The sequence below is a fragment of the Camellia sinensis genome, chromosome 12 (assembly GCF_055761805.1).
Source record: "Camellia sinensis isolate YWXY chromosome 12, ASM5576180v1, whole genome shotgun sequence".
Lineage (NCBI taxonomy): Eukaryota > Viridiplantae > Streptophyta > Magnoliopsida > Ericales > Theaceae > Camellia > Camellia sinensis.
Window position 1 is genome coordinate 127,693,853 of NC_138972.1, and position 18,584 is coordinate 127,712,436.

The 18,584-nt window shown below is 35.5% G+C and overlaps 2 protein-coding genes across 2 annotated transcripts; both read left to right on the forward strand.

Annotated features, from left to right (window-relative positions):
* Positions 1-1,182: 1,182 nt before the first annotated feature.
* LOC114312267 (ARM repeat superfamily protein) lies at positions 1,183-17,027 on the forward strand. Its single transcript, XM_028258483.2, has 9 exons — positions 1,183-1,962; positions 3,399-4,118; positions 9,178-9,273; positions 9,353-9,436; positions 10,204-10,438; positions 10,545-10,705; positions 15,676-15,954; positions 16,035-16,218; positions 16,633-17,027. The coding sequence occupies exons 1-8, from the start codon at positions 1,612-1,614 to the stop codon at positions 16,089-16,091; spliced, it is 1,983 nt and encodes a 660-aa protein (XP_028114284.1). The 5' UTR covers positions 1,183-1,611; the 3' UTR covers positions 16,092-16,218; positions 16,633-17,027.
* On the forward strand, positions 13,133-14,223 carry LOC145804353 (uncharacterized). The gene is made up of 2 exons (XM_082898037.1): positions 13,133-13,147; positions 13,525-14,223. The coding sequence occupies exons 1-2, from the start codon at positions 13,133-13,135 to the stop codon at positions 14,206-14,208; spliced, it is 699 nt and encodes a 232-aa protein (XP_082754163.1). The 3' UTR covers positions 14,209-14,223.
* Positions 17,028-18,584: the final 1,557 nt, after the last annotated feature.

Consider the following 18,584-nt stretch of genomic DNA (forward strand, 5'->3'; position numbering starts at 1 on the left):
TCAGTACTATTTACAGCTTTTGTTGAAAAAATAGTATTTTGACACTACTCGTATGCAATTGAAAAAAAGGTAAATTATAAATATACTCATTAAGATTTTCTTAAAATAGGAATTGCCCTTGTGATTTGGAAAATTATAAATTTCTTCCTGTCAGATTTTTTTATTTAACAGAATTAATTTAAAAAGTGAAATTTCTAACTGTTCACCTATATAATAATAAAATTATCTGAATTATTAATTGAAATAAAATTTTAATGTTATTAAAAACTGTCAATTAACTTGATGATTTATTAATAAAAGGACATATTTGTTATGAAATTAAAAATCTTAGGGGACATAATGTAATTTCTAGAATCATATGAGTAATTTATAATTTTAATAAATTTTAAGGAGTGTATTTATAATTTACCCAGAAAAAATTATGAATTACGCTACAAAGGCTGTTTGTATAGCATGGTAGTTTACCATATCATAAGTTATAATTGCATTAGTTAAATGAATTTCATTATTTATTGTTATTATTATAGTAATGATTGTATATGATGTGATAAATTAAATGTGATATACAAATATGGTTGTAAGATAATTTTAAATTATCATATTGATTTCGACAAATAAAGGACTCATTTAAGACGCTGGTTAAAAGTTAATTTTTGATTTTTAAACTATTTTAAATCACATCACTTCTCACATTTTTTATATGCAATCAGATAAAAAAATCAAAAAAATTAAAAAATCAACTTTTAAACAACTTCTCAAAACACCCCCAAAATATTACAAACTAAAAGGCCATCATTTATATTTAAACTACCTAATAAAAATATGAGTTCAGTTGAATTTGAATGTAACTTGAGGGACTCGTAAGACTCATCATCAGTTCTATTTTAATAGACCATTCGTGTATATCATCAAGTTCAATTGAATTTGAATGTAAGAAAACTTAAGAAATTCATTAGATTTAACACTAATCTAATTTTAATGATCTATATGATAAGATCATTTGTGCAGTAATAATTTTCATTTTATCATATTTATTTGTGAAAAATAGATATCATATCAATTTAAATCTTTTCCTTCATGAATTACATACATTAAAAGTTGTTTACAAAATAAACAATTTAAATGATCAAAATAAAACTGGTAACAATTCTCACCAACTCCTTAAATTTTCTCAAATTGGGATTTTTTTTTTTTTGGACTTGCATAAAACAACAATGCTAGGTATCTTAAAATTTTGTGACTCAAATGAGTCAAATCACTCAAAATGACATCATTTTTTTAACAAATTTAAACTATTTAAGCCACAAATTTTTAAAAAACCAAACATTTTCCTGCATAAAAATTTCATCATATCTACCCAAGTACCAGTAATTAATTCCAGATTCGCTCTCTTCGGACAAAACAAGTGCTTTACATAAAAATTAAACAAAATACAAAATCATATGTAAAAAAAAAAAAAAAAAAGAAAAAAAAAAAGAAAAAAAAAAAAAAAAAAGTCACAAACGCAAACACACACCAACACAACACACATATATCTATCTCTCTCCGAACGCGTGGGGTTTGGAGAGCGCTCTCTGCCTCCTTAATGACATTCCGTGTCTTCCGGCGACCATGCCCGCCTCCTCAGCGCCGCCGGCTCACCGCCCTGAAGACCTAATCGCCTTCCTGAGCTCCGCCGCAGACGACTCCAAGCTCAAAGCCCTAAGGGACCTCAAGAATCAGATCATCGGCAATCGCACCAAGAAGCTCTCCTTCATCAAGCTCGGCGCCGTCCCCATCGTCGTCTCCATTCTCTCCTCCTCCGCCGATGAGGCCGCCGTCGACCCCTCCACTTCTCTCCTCGTTCAGTCCGCTGCCGCCATTGGAAGCTTCGCCTGCGGCCTTGATGCCGGCGTCAAGGCCGTTCTCGACGCCGGAGCTTTTCCTCACCTCTTCAGTCTTCTCTCCCATCCCAATGATAAGGTAATTTTTGGTTATTTGACGTGCTTATGCCGAGAAAATGTGACAGAAAGAAAAAAAAAAGGGGAAATTTGTTGGTCTCTAAAAGATTAATCAACTCAGCCGGTCATATTAGGGCACGAATTCTCTTTTCCCTAATTTTCAGTTAAGCTAATGAAATCATGATTTACCTATTATTCCATTATTCAAGCAAATAGTTCACCCCTTTCACAATTTATTGTATTAATTTGATTTGTTTTGGGGGTGTTTGGGTTTCAATGTTCATTTATTATTATTATTATTATTTTATAAATAAAATCACTGGCTTGGTTATCAAGAGGTTTATAGCTCGTAATACACAGTAGAGTTCAAGGGCATTGTAACAGCATGTGTGTTGTCAATTTTAGTGGACAATAGACAAATTTAGAAGTGGAGGCTAATGGAAGAATGGACAAACATTAGGGATACGTGACACTGAATTTGATTATTATTTGATGAGGAATACATGCAAATTGCTTTGTAATGATTTAAGTGTGTTTATATATTAAAATTAACCATTTGAGTGTTTAAAATGAGCTTGAGATAGATGAATGACAAGGAAACGTCAAAGTGGACAATCGAGGAGAAACTTGGAGTAGTAGTTGAGTAACTACCGTAGGTCCGTAGTGATGTGATGACAGAGAACCATATACATTATTTGGTTACTATTCTTCTTTCCTCTTTCACATGGTTGTTGTTTAAATGAATAAAGAAAAAGTGATATGCAAGAAATTTTACAAAGAAGACCTAAAAATGCTTTGATGCTGAAATGTGGGCTGTTCTAGGGCTCTTAACAGTATACCAAGAACAATACTTTTCCTATTTGGTGTAGGGTTTGGTTGTTAGAGTTAAGTCTTGATGTAGGGATTGATTGGGCTGGATAGGGGATGATCTTAGGGCTGAAAACAGTAGCTTTAAAAGTCTGGAAGATTAAGCAAATCCCTCACAAAAGACAATCACAAAATTTCCAAAACTCGACTCCTATTGAGTAGAAAGATTATATGTATATTTGTAAGTTATGATTTCATAATTAGGAAGGAAAAAAAAAACAAAAAAAAAACAATTAACTAGAATATTCAAGGCATAATAAAGACTCCATAGAAGACCTAACAACATAATTTTGACCTATAAGAAGACCCATAGGTGATCTCAACAATCAAAGTCCAACAATTTACATAATTACGAAAATTCCACTAACTACGAAAACAAAATAGAAAGTTATTAAATCTGTCCAGTAACATTCTAATGTATAAAATACATAAAAAAAGATTCAAACTAACCCTAAACATGATTGATTAAATAAAGCACTGGATGTACTCCATGTGAAATTTCATATTTGCCCTTCTCTTCTTTTCAAGCTCATCATCATTTTTCTTGTTCCTTTTTAGGAATGCCATTTGAATTTTGTGTCTATTCTGCAGGTTGTGGACGCTGGCGCTCGTTCCCTTAAAATGATTTATCATTCGAAACTGGCTCCGAAGTATGATTTTCTTCAAGAGAAAAACATGGAATTTCTTCTTTCACTGTTGAATAGTGAAAATGAAAATGTTACTGGACTTGGTGCAAGTATCATAGCACATTCTTGTGAGACAAGTATTGAGCAGAGCACATTGACCGATGCTGGGGTCTTAAAGAAGCTTGTTAGTCTTCTCGGAGGTTCTTTATGCCAGATACATGGTAGCTTGGAGTCTTTAGCCACAATTATCAAGGGAAATCCTGAAGTCATCTCGAAGCATTTGGGACCTGAAAGTGGAAGGGGATTGAGTGCTGTAACTGAGTTAACAAAGGATAGGTATCCCAGGACAAGATTACTAGCATGCATGTGCTTGATTGCTATAAACAACACTTCTCCTTGCTATCTGCAAGTTGTAGGAACAAAAACCAAATTAATGTTCATATTACTTGAGCTTCTTGATGGTCCTGGTGAAGTTGGAGATGAAGCTGCTTTTGCTTTGTCTAGTTTAATTTCAGAAAAGGAGGACCTACAAAAGTTAGCATTTGAAGCAAATGTTGTTGATAAACTTTGCAACCACTTGCAGAAAGGTTCATTACAAGCCAAGCGTATTCAAGGAATATTGTTGGCATTGGCTGATCTGTGTTCGCAGTTGGAAAGCTGCAGGTCTAGGTTCCTGTCATTGCAGGTTTGTTGTTTTATGGAATGCGTAAACTTGCCCATGGTATTATTCATTTGCAGTAGTTTTAATTATTACATATTGTTGTTGTTGTTAGTTAGTTAGTTTATGTTTATTATTATTATTATACTTTTTGTGGTTAAGCTTTATGTGAGTTGATGAAAGTTTTTTCCATAAGATTAAGTGTGGTTTTGGGTGATACTTGTTGTCTCAGGGGGCTTTTGTAGGACGTCGTCAAAATGTTGGATGTTACTTTGGTAGCAAATGAAGTAGTGGAGGATTATATTGGTTCTAATAGAAAGGATTTATTTTTAAGGCAGATTCTGAAAAGACAAAAGAAAGGACCATGTCGAATGGGATTTTTTGGATTTTGTGTTATTTAAAAAAGGTTTTAGAGAGCGGTAGCAAATGGATTAAGGGTGTTTGTCTTCATGTAACTTTTCAGTTGTCAAATGGGAAATTGGGTGATACTTTTAAGGCATCTAGAGGCCTTAGACTGGGTGATTTATCATCCCCTTTTTGTTTACTTCAGTAGTTGATGTGTTAGGCAGGTTAGGAGATTGGGTGGGTTGAGGGTTTTGAGAAAGGTTGGGAAAGGGATTCTATGTTGCATTTAAGAATCATAGATGATTCCATGTTTTTTTCTTTCTATTCAGTGAAAAGAGTAATATGGTTAATTTGCTTTATGTTTTGCAGATTTTTGAAGTGGTTTCAAGGTAAGATGAATTTTCGTAAATAGTTCATTCGTTGGTATTAACATTCTACTAGGTAGATTAAGTTGGGTGGCAAGTCAGTTGGGGTGTGCCATTGAGTCTTTGCCATTTAGTCCTAGATCAGAAAGTTTTTGGGCCTTAGCGATTGAGAGGATTGGTAAGAGGTTGTAAGGTTGGAAAACGACTATGCTATCTAAAGGGGGTATAGATTTACTCTAGTTCAGTTTGTTTTAGCTAGTGTCCTAGATTACTATCTTTCTTTGTTTAGAATTCTGGTTGGAGTGGCGAATAAAATTGAGAATTTGTGGGAGGGAAGTGGTGAAGGGAGAAAAGATCATTTGGTTACTTGGGAGCTCGTCTTCTTTCCTAGGAATAAAGGGGTGCTAGGGATAAATCAAGAGCTCTATGGAGTTGTGCAATTTGTGCAGTGTTGTTGTGGGTGTTATGGCTTGAAAGGACCTCAAGAATCTTTAAAGATAAATAAGAGGGCGTGGTGGGTTTATGGTATAGGGGGTGTTAAATCAGATCGACGATCACTTTTTGAGGATGATTGGATGAATTCCGCGGGGTTGTGTTTGAGATCTTTTGCGTCATATATGCATCAGTTATGCCTGTTTGTTTTGATCTATGGTCTTAATTACACAACAATTATATAGATGTTGGTAACCAGATTGGATGGAATATGTAAATCTCAAGCATAAGGAGAACATGTTAAAGGCTGATCAAGATGTATTAGGACCCCTAATTGGTGGGAATAAGCTTTTAGGTTGCGTTTTGTAAATATGATTTGATAGTATGAGTTGTATTTTGAGTTTGTGAGTTTTGGAATTATGATTTGAGTGTGGAAAGTTTGTTTGGTGAAAGAGTTTTGAAAATAGTTTTGAATTGAGTGGGAAATTTTTGATGTGACATATGATATTTAATATAAAAACTTATAACTCATAACCAAACATACAACTCAAAATTTTATTAAAGCACATAAAAAAATTTTAAAAATTCGGAAAATATTTTTTTTCGAATATATAAAAATTAACATATGTCAATTGCAAAAAAAAAAAAATTTGCGCCGTTCTGGTCAATCGGCCGGACGACCGGTGAGACGTCTAGTGGGATATCTGGTGGGACGACCGGTTAGGCCAAATTTAAAATAAAAAAATATTTGAAAATCGCGCCTCAGACAGAGTTTTGTAAATATTGTGGAAATGTGATTTGAGTGTGGTATCCAAACATCATGTTGGAATGTGGGGGTAGAAATATAGTTTGGAAATCATTCCGAACAGAGCCTTAGTATTTTATTGGAGTTTTGTGTACAGTAAAGATCTTTTTGTCAGTATTTTATGGGGATTCATATTGACTTTTTTGGAAAGTAATATAAGAAGTATTGGAAGCCAAGAAGCATGCCTGTAGTCTAAATCTAACATCAAAGCTACTCAACATGAGTATAAAACTGCAAAAAGCTACAACTGGAGGTGCTAAATGGTTTGACTGCATGGGCGGTTTCTTGTATCCATTAGTGCTAAAGAACTTGGTTAGGAACACATATTTTTAATATTTAACATTGTTGCTCTTGGATTTCATTCTTCTATCTCTGGACTTTTGTATATTTATTTTTTTGCTAACAGGAAAGGTTTTGTTGGGTCCATTTATGCAGTTGCTTACTTCCTATATAAGCAGTATCACTTTCCTTCTTCTTCTTTTTTTTCTTTTCCTTTTCCTATTGTGTATGTCAATATGTCTATTCATACCAAAATATATATATATATATATATAAAAAAAAATGCATGAACACAAAGTGAGATGCAATCTTTGACTTGAAAATCTCTCCCTCTCTGTGACTATAATAAAATAATGTATTTCAATGCTATGAAATAAATAATCCAATGTAATGATTTAATTGTTTGTATTTGAAATCTAAAATAATGATACTACCACAATTAAAGGCTTTCAAACTTACATCTCACGTCTTCACAAATATTTATATTTAATTGAACAGTGGCATACTCGTTTATGGGGCTAGTGGTTCAAACTGGGGCTATTAATCTTGAGGTTGTGTTCAATTTTAATGGTAGCCACTTTGTGCAAATAATGCCAATGGTTAGGTCTGTACTTAGTCTACCGCTATTAGACCCCTATCCAATGGGTACTAAATTGGGTGTACTAAATTCAGTGTTCAAAAAAACTTCTTTACTTCAAAAAATATATATAATTTGAACACACGTGTGCAAATAGATATGTGCTATCCCTTTCATTTGTTTTCTCAGCCTTCTATTATTGGGTTGAGTTGTCAATTTTCACACATGATTGGGAGAATTGATTAGAACTATCAACCCTCAGTTAACTGAGCTGGCATGGATGATGGGGCAGCTTTCCAAGAGGTACAAACTTGAAGATCTTCTCCTCTTTAATAGGTCACCTGGAATGGGGCATTTTTTTCCTAAATATAGGAGAATGCATTAAGTAGGAGCCACCAGAAATGGTTTGCAAGACATGAATGCCTGATACAGGGATTCTAATTATGTTTTATGTTATTATATTTTCATTGCTATGAAACTTTAACTAAATTGGTCAAAAATATCTAGTTGCCTCTTTAATAGCTCACCTGGAATGGAGCATTTCTTTCCTAAATGTAGGAGAATGCATTAAGTAGGAGCCACCATGAATAGTTTACAACACATAAATGCCTGATTGAGGGATTCTAACTATGTTTTATGTTATTATATTCTCAGTGCTATGAAACTTTAAGTAAAAAATGTTGGACAATCTTCACTGTATTTAAAAAGATTAAATTCTGTTGTGTACAAAATAACAACAAGAATATATAGAAATAAAGAAAATGAGAGAATTTGTTTGATTACAAAAATCAAACTCGAAATAATAAATAAATAAATAAATAACAGATTTTATTTTGTTACAAAAACAAAATTTAAATCTGATTTTAATAAATAAAAACAACACTGAAAATAAATTAAATAACTTACTTGATTTAATTTCTTCGAATTATTTTATGATCAAGTCCAGTGTTTGACACTGTGTCCTTAAGATAGATTCGTCCTCTCCATGGTGCTATCAGAATTTGGACGTCTATCTCCCAGGATGAAATGATCTACCACAAACAATAGCAGCACTACAAATTGTTTGCCTTACGAACACACTAAGTGTTTACACTCTTTTTTTCAGAAATAAAATGCAACAAAATGAAGAATAGAATAAGCAGAGGTGAAATACGAAATTTCTGAATCAATAACATCAAATGAGGGTGGTCCTATTTATAGATGTAAAGGTGGCTCTTGGTTTTAAATTGAACAGGTATGATACCTGTTGGTTTTGAATTCAAACAGATTTGAATCTATTAATAATTCAAACAGATAGCAAAAAAAGGAAAGGGCCCTGTTTGGGTGTGCACTAATTCTAAACTAGTTTATTTCTGTTTGAAAACGGGAAGGGCCCTGTTTGGATGTACAGAAAATCCAAATTAGTTTAATTTAAATTTTGGATTTTATTTTACCAAAAATAAAATTAAATTCAAATATTTTTGACCAAAAAAGATTAATATCGGGCCGAACTGCCCAACCCAACTACACACCATGCACCCGCGCCCAAGCCCAGCCCAGCCCGACCGGACGGCGGCGGAGGCACGCGCGTGTGTGGTGATTTTTGGGTCCAATAGGTCTAGCCCATTTTGCCCATAACCTCTCCCTCTAAAACACTTGGGTACCCCTTGGGGCACACCCCAAGTATCTCACCCAAGCCTTATAAACCCTTTCAAAACTTCCCACCAAATCAATGTGGGACAAGCCATTTTACAACCTTAAGGAATTTCCACCAAAACTCCATTTCCATGGAGCACACTTTGGCTTCAATTTCCCATTCACTCGGTAATGGTTTTGAGCAACCAAATATACCACGCGAATCACAACGCGGTATAGAACGCGTTACCACTTTGACCCGTGTAAATCGATGCACGGGGCCCACCTAAAAAAATAGACCAAACTTGAGAAAAAATTCTGGTTTTACGCAGAATTTTTCTACCATTTCCAACAATAAATTCCATAGCAGAAAGGCAGGTGCTGTTTTTTCCAATTAATTAAGCAATTTAATCAAAGTAGTGTTATTTGCAGTTTTAGAATAGTTACTTGCACTAATGATTTGCTTGACATTAAAGTTTGATAATAATTACTTGCATGAATATTCTCAGTGCTGTTGTGTAGCTAGATTTGTTGTAGTTGCCATCTTGTAAATGCAGCAAAGCAAACACTAATAATAATTATGTAATCTAATCAAATAAGTTGTGGTTTGTATTTGAAAATTAACTTATGCATGAATTTTTTACTAGCAACTGCTATTTCTGAATGTAGGTCTTGAACTTGGTAACTGATGCGCTATCTCATGATAGTGCCGTTGTACGTGCTGCGGCTTGCATTTGTTTAAAAAGTGTCTCTCGATCTGTCAAGGTTTGCAAAGCACCTAAATGATGATATTCTTCATCTGATTTTTACAAACCACTATATTGACTAACAGAATGTCATTCAGAATCTGAGTGCAGGTAATTTTATGAATGAAGTCATTGTCATTCCCATGGTTCAGCTACTTCATGATTCTTCTACTTCTGTCCAGGTCTGCTTTTTTTATCTTTGCTGATGCTAATTTTCCCTAGATAACAATCATTATCATCTCATTGATTGGAATTACTTCAAGGAACTTATTGTTCTTCCTAGTTTTTTTGCCTGTAAAAATTATTTGGCAACCTTCCATTTTTCATGAAATATGGATTAGAAGTTTTATAAGTGAAAGAATGTTCTGGTGAACACACCAATTTCTTAAGACATTGACCCCACCTTGATTCCAAAGTGTATCTATTCTTTAATTTCACCTTGTCTCCATGCTGCAGTAACAAATTTTGGATATTCGATGCCACATGTGATTGTTGCTCCTTGGCACTGTATTGTTCTGAAATAAAAGCAAAAACAAAAACATCTTAAAATACATCTGGTAGAAAGCCCACAAAATTCACTTGTGCGTGATGGTCAGGCTATGCGGAAAAAATTAATTCCCTTTGCCTTGTCAAAGCAGCTTGTCTGATTGAGCCCATCATGAGATTGGTCCACCACTCAGATAAAGCCCAGGACTGATGCCAGCCTGCCAAACATGCTTGTCTCCAAACAATGTTTTTTACAATAAGAGAACAAACTCAGTGAAATTACACATAACTGATAGTTTTATTTCCTTCTGTATTTAATGTCATTTATTTTCACCAATTATGCAACATACTTGAAGAAAATTTGCATGCAACATTATGCAGTAAGTAACTGTTCACTAACAATGCTCCAGCCTTTGTTAGTTAAGATCATATAATAGTTCTTCCTTTGATCCTTTTTTTACAGGTTGCTGCTCTTGGGGCACTTAGCAACATCGTGGTTGATTTTACAACACATAAGTCAGTATTCATACAACATGGAGGAGTGAAACAGCTTGTTGAGCTGTCAAAATCGATGGACTCAGCTATTAGGGTAAATGCAGTGTGGGCTTTGAGGAACTTGCTGTTCTTGACAGACAACCGGTGTAAGGAAGGGATTTTCTTAGAGCTCACGGCAACGACACTAACAAGCCTAATTAATGGTTATTATTGAGTTCATTGTTTGTAATGATCAAAGAAATTATTCGTATAGTGGAAATTACTTTTTAACCTTAACATTACAAATTCTTGATTGCATTTTCATTGCAGACCCTGAGCCTTCTGTCCAAGAACAAGCTTTGGCTCTTGTTCGCAATCTTGTGGATGGATCTATTGAACCCATGCAGTATGTTTTTGTGGAGGATGGCCTTATATTACATGCGGTTGGAAGACAATTGCAGACTGCCTTGAAACCTGAGGTTTTAATTCAGGTTAGAATATATATATATATATATATATGTATTTTTAGAAGAGGGGGGTGGGGGTGTGTGTGTGTGCGCGCGCGCTAGATTTAGTTACTTGACGAGTCTTGCGGTGCATGGTTATTAACAACTGAAACAAGTGACATGTCATGGTCCAATTGCTGAATAAGTTATCAGAAACTTGATAAAGGAACTAGCAAGAACTTACAAATTACAATAGATAATTAGCATGTCTTCTAAAATTACAACTAGCGGATCAAGTCTGTTGGAGGTTTAGCTACTTATCTGCATTTAAATTCCTACTTTTAGCATGAATAGTCTTCATGACTTTTTTAATAGTTTTAGTCTAAAAGCCAAAAAGATACTAAAAAAATCAAAAAGTGTAAGAATTTATGTATTATTGATTGATTGATGTTGTGTATATTACAAATGGTGAGTGGCTCATTATATAGGAGAGGGTGAGTGTAGTAGGTGAGGAGTAGGTGGTGGTAGGTGATGGTAAATTGGTGGTAGGTGATGGTAAATTTTAACAGCCTCCCGCAAACTCAAGGAGGATAGAAACTAACCAACTTGAGTTTGGAGAGAGTAACAAAACAAGAAAATACATAAAAATAAAAGAGGATAGGAGACACTGTATGGTCGTGTCAGACCGTTGGTGAAGACACTGAATGGTGGTGTCATAACGTTGTAGAGGACACTGGATGGTGGTGTCATAACGTTGTAGAGGACATTGTATAGTGGTGTCATAACGTTGTAGAGGACACTGTATGGTGATGTCATAACGGTGTAGAGGACACTGGATGGCGGTGTCAGACCGATGTAGAAGACAGTTTATGGGGTCATGTCGGACCGTTGTAGCAGACAATGTTGTGACAGTTGTTGTGACAGTTTACAGAGTCTTGCTGGACCCTTGTAGAAACTAACCGGAATCAATGTCGGGACAGTTTACAGAGTCTTGTCGGACCCATAAAGGAGCTAACCGGAATCAATGTCGGGACAGTTTACAGAGTCTTGTCGGACCCGTGTAGAAACGAACCGGAATCAATGTCGGGACAGTTTACAGAGTCTTGTCGGACCCTTGTAGAAACTAACCGGAATCAATGTCGGGACAGTTTACAGAGTCTTGTCGGACCCTTAAAAAGTCGCACCCTCAAAAGGTGTGCCCAATCTATCAAAAAGCGTGCCCTCAAAAGGCGTGCCCAATCCATAAAAAGGCGTGCCATCAAAAGGCGAGCCCAAGTCATAAAAAGGTGTGCCGGACATGATGGCGAGGCACGTGAGTGCCTTGGCTGGCGCGCCCGTTTGTCGTTTGGCGTCAAGTGGCGCGCGATACGCGTGGCTGCCTCGGCTATTTAACCAAGGTTGATGCTGAGGCTGAGGCAGACAAAAAATTTCTGAAAATCCTCTGAAAAAAACTCTTCCTTTGCTGAGAGAGAAACTCGGTAATACTCTGTAACCAACCCGTCTCCGAAACACTCAGCAACATGGCCTCTTCTTCCCGTCCAGCTACCCAGAACATGGCCTCCTCTTCCCGTGGTCTGCTTACGCTCTTTCCAGAATTGAACGAGTCCACAAGAGAAATAACTGGTGCGGTGGCCAGTGAACCTCAACCAAACACCTCTGGTTTTGCTCCGTTGAACTTTCCGATGCGGTCGGTGGAGCAAAAAATGACGGTGCAAACTGATATTGAGGCCAATCAGTATACTCTGAAGTCATGTGCGGAAACCATGACTGCGGTCACAAACCTGTCGCACCGGCTACAGAGCAGGACAAATGAGGTGCAACAGTTAAACTCCCAGCTGGCTCTGCTCCAACGCATGTATAAGGATGCGCGAGCAGAGATAAGTGTGCTAAAGACGGAAAATAAGGAGCTGAAGCGGAAGGCCACCGTGATGTTCCGATTTGGAGGTCCGCCATATGCTGCAGTGGAGGAGTATGGGGGAGTGAACGTGCTCGGTGGCGTGGAAAACACGGAGGCCGGATTGGCACGGGACACCCAAGATAAAAGTAAGAAGAAGAGACCTGCAGTAGAGTAGAGAAGGGAAAAGAAAAATCCCACTGTGGGTGTGGTTGTGTTGTTTTTTTTTTTTTTTTTTTTTTTTTTTTTTTTTGGTGGTGTAAAATGGTGATCGGGGTGAGCCCCGACATGAATAAAATGAGTTTGGTGTGCAGTCCGTCTTCTTCTTTTGTTTTGTTTTGTTTTGTTTGTTTGTTTGTTTGTTTTTTTTTTTTTTTTTTTTTTTTTTTTGTGTGTGTTTTATATATGTGGGTGGAAGGGTTGATAAAAAAGGGTCAAAGAGCACATGGAGTCTGAGTAGGTGCATAATAAAAATAATAAAAGGAATGAGTGGAGAGAGGGTTTGATATGTTTAAATAAAAGAAGAGAGTGGGGGTGTGGTGAGAGTGGTGGAATAAATATATATATAAAAAAGAAAAATGATGGGAACATTGGCATGTGTTTTCAAACTGTCAAAAGGAAGAGAGAGGTTTGGTGTTAAAGGAAAGGGAATCATGGATATAATTAAAAGGGGTCTAGTGGAGAGAAAGGGACCAAACCACCAACTCTTCTCTGCTGCATAACCGGCAACCGCAATTTCAAAAAACAAGCCACGTGAGAAAGTTGTTCCTGTCTTCCCCATATATCAACCAGCTAGCAGACTACAGCTAGACTTGGGAGAAAAGCTGCACCAATAAAAACTCACCACGCACAACGCAGCTTAACATGCGCTGGCAGTGCATGCAACCAAACAACATCCTCTCCATTACATCACAGACACTGTAGCGACGTCAGCACCCCGACCCGAGGCAATACCGCATGACAATGTTAGTGGTGGAAGGAGCTTCTAGGATTGAAGAAACTTTACCTCAACAACAATGCTAAGCAAGATAACAACCACAAGGTGTCATCGTCCTTCCCTTTGCATAACAGTAGTAACTCTAAATCTCTAAAGAACTTTCTCCATCGAAGCTCAAAATCTTCGAGCTCGATTCTGGAGTCTTCGCTCAGTCTTCCTTTGCTAAAGGACTCAGATAGCGAGTCCGTTTCAATTTCGTCTCGCTTATCTCTTTCGTCCTCATCGTCTGGTCACGAGCACGATGATCTCCCGAGGCTTTCGCTTGATTCCGAGAAGCCTAATCTCAGTCAAAACCCGATCGTTCTCACAAAGAATCAGAATCCAAACTCCAGCACCCCTAGGGTGCGATTAGTGAAGCGAAGGGCTGCGTCGTCCGAAATCCCCACCGGTACGAGAATCGAACGAAGCCCAAGGCGCAGAGCAACAACGGAATCAACACCTGCTACAGTAGTCCGAGGTGTGTCCGTTGATAGTCCGCGTATGAACTCATCGGGAAAGATCGTGTTCCAGGGCTTAGAGAGAAGCTCAAGCAGTCCAAGTAGCTTCAACAGTGGTCTAAGATTCAAACACAGAGGAATGGAGAGATCATACTCTACCAACGTTAGGATCACTAGAGGGCCGGCGGGCGGTCAAGGCGAGGCTGCCGCCCGTCGGTGAAGCAGAATTACTAGCTTCTCAACCTTGCTCTGATACCATGTAAGAATTTATGTATTATTGATTGATTGATGTTGTGTATATTACAAATGGTGAGTGGCTCATTATATAGGAGAGGGTGAGTGTAGTAGGTGAGGAGTAGGTGGTGGTAGGTGATGGTAAATTGGTGGTAGGTGATGGTAAATTTTAACAAAAAGCCTATAACCTATATCAAAAAATCAAAAATTCCCTTTTCTCTCTACTATTTGCGCATCTTTTTGTAAAATATCAAAAAGTCATTCCAAATATACAAGTTTTTTTTACTTCATATTTTAGTCAAAAAGCCAAAAAGTTCCTAAAATGGCCTGTTCCGAAACGTGGCTTAAGTTTGAATGGTCTTCAGGACTCACCTTCTATGAAAACTTAAAAAGGAGGTTACTGCGGTAGCGGTGGGGGTGGCAGTGGCAGTGGCAGTGGTGAGAGAGAGAGAGGGGGGTGGCAGTAGTGGGGGAAGGAGGAAAGAGGGGGGGGGGGGGGGTTGTACTAATATAGCTTTGCTTTTGACTAATTTATAAATATTAGTTGTAATAAAATTGTCATTTGTTGCCTAACTATAATAATCTCTGAAAAAACTCCTTCCATCCCAAAATGAGTAACATGTTTGAAAAAGTACAAAATTTAAGAATACAATAATAATGTAAGTCACTTAGCCTTTTTATTTTTAGGGCATTACTCTTGAAAATTGTTCTTAACAAAGTTGAGAAATAGTAATTGCTTTGTGTTTATGGCATTTGTGATTCATGTTTAACATATGATACAGGAAAGTACTTATAGAGAGGGAACAAAAAGATAGGAACATACAAGAATAATTGCTTCAACTTTTCCATTGCGTACATCCATTTGGAACAACAAAATGGAAAGTGGCAATTTTATTTGGAGTTTATTTTTAGTGGCTAAAATAATGAATTTTCATGTAAATGTTTTGGTTGGGACTATGCTACATAGCCTCTTCTGAAACTGTAAAATTCCATGGTGGGACTCACAACACTAGTATGGGATATTTCCTGGCCCCAGCAAGCAGGTGAGGCAAGTGGCAATTCCACTTCATATAAAGAAATATGAATGTTTAGTTGTGTTGCAGACTGACATGGGAATTAATCGAGTCTAATGCTTAGGTACATGCCAACACCTAGCACACGTAGCTTAGTCCTGTAACATTGGGATATGACCATAACTAGTATAAATCACCTAAAATAATTTCCAAACAAGAGTCTGGCAGTGCTATATCCATAATGATGTGTGAACTGTAATTGAATGCAATAAAGATGAGTACAGAAGCAAAAAAAAAATGTAGTACTGTTAGCCTTTATAATTGAAACCTTATTATGATAATTGCTAGAATTTGGAGCACGTTCCATCAAGGTTATTCTTTGTATATTTAATTATGCGATTGTTTTGCTTTTGATAGATCTTGAAACCTTTCTGATATAGGGTATGTACGTGCTCAGTAATGTGGCATCTGGGAATGAATTCCACAAGGAAGCAGTCATGGACCAACTTTTCCCACAAATAGGTGACAACATCCAATCAATTATGATCAAGCTTTTGCAGAGTAATGACAGCAGGTTACGCACAGCTTGTGTCTGGACTGTCGTAAATCTCACCTTTCCGAGTAGTCCCGGTGCACACAGTCGGGTTGCAAAATTACAGAATGCCTGCATAACTTCTCAATTAAAGAATATGGTCAATGATCCTTGCCTCGATGTAAAGGTGGTGATTTTTACTTATCATATTTGAAACGGTTTTTTACTTCTTCAACTCATTAGCTGAAATTATATGATTCTTTTCAGCTTCGTGTAAGAACAGCACTTGGGCAATGTATGACTTTTGGTGATGGTTGGACATGATTATTATCTTTTGTCATTCATTGAACTTGGAGCCAATACAAAGAGATTTTGATGCTAGTTGGTGCTTGGGCTTTTCCTCAATTTGTAAGACATCAGTAGCGCTTCCACTGGTGGCCTCAACAACACGGTATGCATTAGTCAAGGTTTATTTTATGATTTTTTTAAGGTCATATCAATTGGGGCATTTACTTGTGTATCATTATAACGATCAAAATGAAATTTTGTTTTATTGCTCGTTAAAAAATAAATAATATGGTTATATCTTATCCTTCGTTGAACATAATCGACCTGATGTGCTAGGGCTCCCTGCCCCTCTTTGATAATATGACGTTGAAATGTGCACGAATATTAATATCAACTTTCACAAGCATTTGTCTTGGTGTGGATTTAATTTAATCTTAATTTTGTGAATAAATATAGCAATCAATTTTTTTTATCCCATCGCATTTAGATTCCCTCTTGAAATAGTCTAGTAAAATAGCAACTTCCCAAACATTGCCATTGTGAATGAAATCTCTGCTTCTACCTTTTTCTTTTGCAGGCGTAACGCGTTGCTCTCACTATTTTCCATTCAAAGCAGTGGGGAGCTTGCTCTCGCTTGTCTTGTGAGTACCACCATCGAGCAAGTTTACATTTAAGAAGCTAATCCCCACGGTGCAACCTGCATCTCATTTCTAAAAATGATTTTGTTTTTTTGTATCATGTTAATCTGTTTTCTTTGTACATCTTTTTGAGGTTACTATGTAGGGTAAATTATGTGATTTGTAAATTTATGTACTAAAATAATTGCAACATTGTCAAGATGTCATCTGATGCAATTTGATCGGTATGGATGGTGGATGATGAGGCTAGTGGCACATTGGCATATATGTGAGATAGATGGCCTTAATCTGATTTCAGTTCTAAGAAAGGATAATATGCTAAGTGGTTCTGTAACTTTTGTTGCATATTCATAATCTGTGCTCTTCAATCCAAACAGGTGATAAAGTTGGTTGAATCAGAAGCCTTTAATTGCAGAGTGGGGGGATTGTTTTGCCCGTGGCGATGGCAGCGAGAGTTCCTGAATGGAAGGAGATGGTGATGTGAATTAACAATTTTGCCCATAGAAATATGCCATGTGCCTTGCATGTGAATTTTTTTAATTGTTATTGATTAGATTAGATTAGATTAGATTGATACAAAATCCCTAATTTAGGGTTAAAATCAAGTTAGATTGAATTAGTAGGGCTTAAAATAACACCAAAAACAAAATATAGAGACGATTAGTTTAATTTGCCATATACAATAACATCTATATAGTTAATACGTCACAGTGCCTTTCTCCAATTTTATCACATTCTTTATGCTATGCTGTGTTTGGTTAGAGGGTTTAGGAAGAGATTTGAAAAAAATATAAAGAAAAGGAAGATGAAATATGAATAAAATATGTTTATATTTTATTTAGTTTTACACATTTTTTGTTCTTTTTCTTATCACATTTTTCAACTAAAAATAGAGTTGGTTTTTCAATTTAAATTTACTCTTAAATTTTAATAGTAAATAACAAGTTTTTTTTATTATTTTTTTACTTTTTAATGTTAATTTTACATGGTAAGTATATAAAATCAAAATTGAGAAGACGTTTCCTTTGAGAAATAAAAATATAGAGAATTTTTCAATACTTCATTTTTATTTTTTTATAATAAAAAAAAAGTACAACGTGATTGAGTGAAATTAATTTAATCTATTTTTATAGAGACTATTGCAAAGAATAATGTGATAGTGATATTTATATAATTAATAATAATTGAAATTGATATTTTATTTTAAAATGATAAATGTTGTTGCAACATCATTTGTAATACAAACTCTACATAAATTTTTTGATCGTGTATCGCATTTTGTTTGATTGAATATAGAAAGAAAATTTTATTTTTTATTTTTTATTTTTTATTTTTTATCCTTTGTTTGGTGATGAGATATAAAATTTAGGCCTCGTTGGGGAATCCTTTTTTTTAGTTAAAAAGTTATTAAATTAGCCAAAAAATCAACAATTCATACAAAAAAGTCAAAGATTCTATTTTTTTTCTATTTTTTGCACATCTTTTCGTAAAAAGTAAAAAAGTCATTCCAAACATATTAGTTTCTTTTAGCTCATATTTTAACCAAATAGTTAAAAAATTACTAAATTAGCCTGTTTCCAAACGAGACCTTAGTGTGTATATATATATATATATATATCTCCCAAAAATACAATTATCACATCTCAAATATGAGTCATCTTTTATTCAATTCAGGTCTCATTTGGCAACTTTTAATTTTAGTCAAAAAGTTATTATAAGTTGTCATATCACTTTTTTTACTTTTCTGTATATTTTTTCATAAAAAATTAAAAAATTATTAAAATAATATGTTATCAAACGTGGTTTCAATAATAAAAAAATAATCAAACATAATAAAACTGGCCTTATATAAAAAAAAAAACAATCTCATATCATAAACATAGATTATATT

Bases quoted from the DNA above. Each gene is read 5' to 3' on its own strand.
- LOC114312267 (XM_028258483.2), top strand. From the start codon at position 1,612: ATGCCCGCCTCCTCAGCGCCGCCGGCTCACCGCCCTGAAGACCTAATC. The intron at 9,274-9,352 runs GTTTGCAAAGCA...AATGTCATTCAG, and splicing joins GTGTCTCTCGATCTGTCAAG to AATCTGAGTGCAGGTAATTT. The intron at 9,437-10,203 runs GTCTGCTTTTTT...CTTTTTTTACAG, and splicing joins ATTCTTCTACTTCTGTCCAG to GTTGCTGCTCTTGGGGCACT.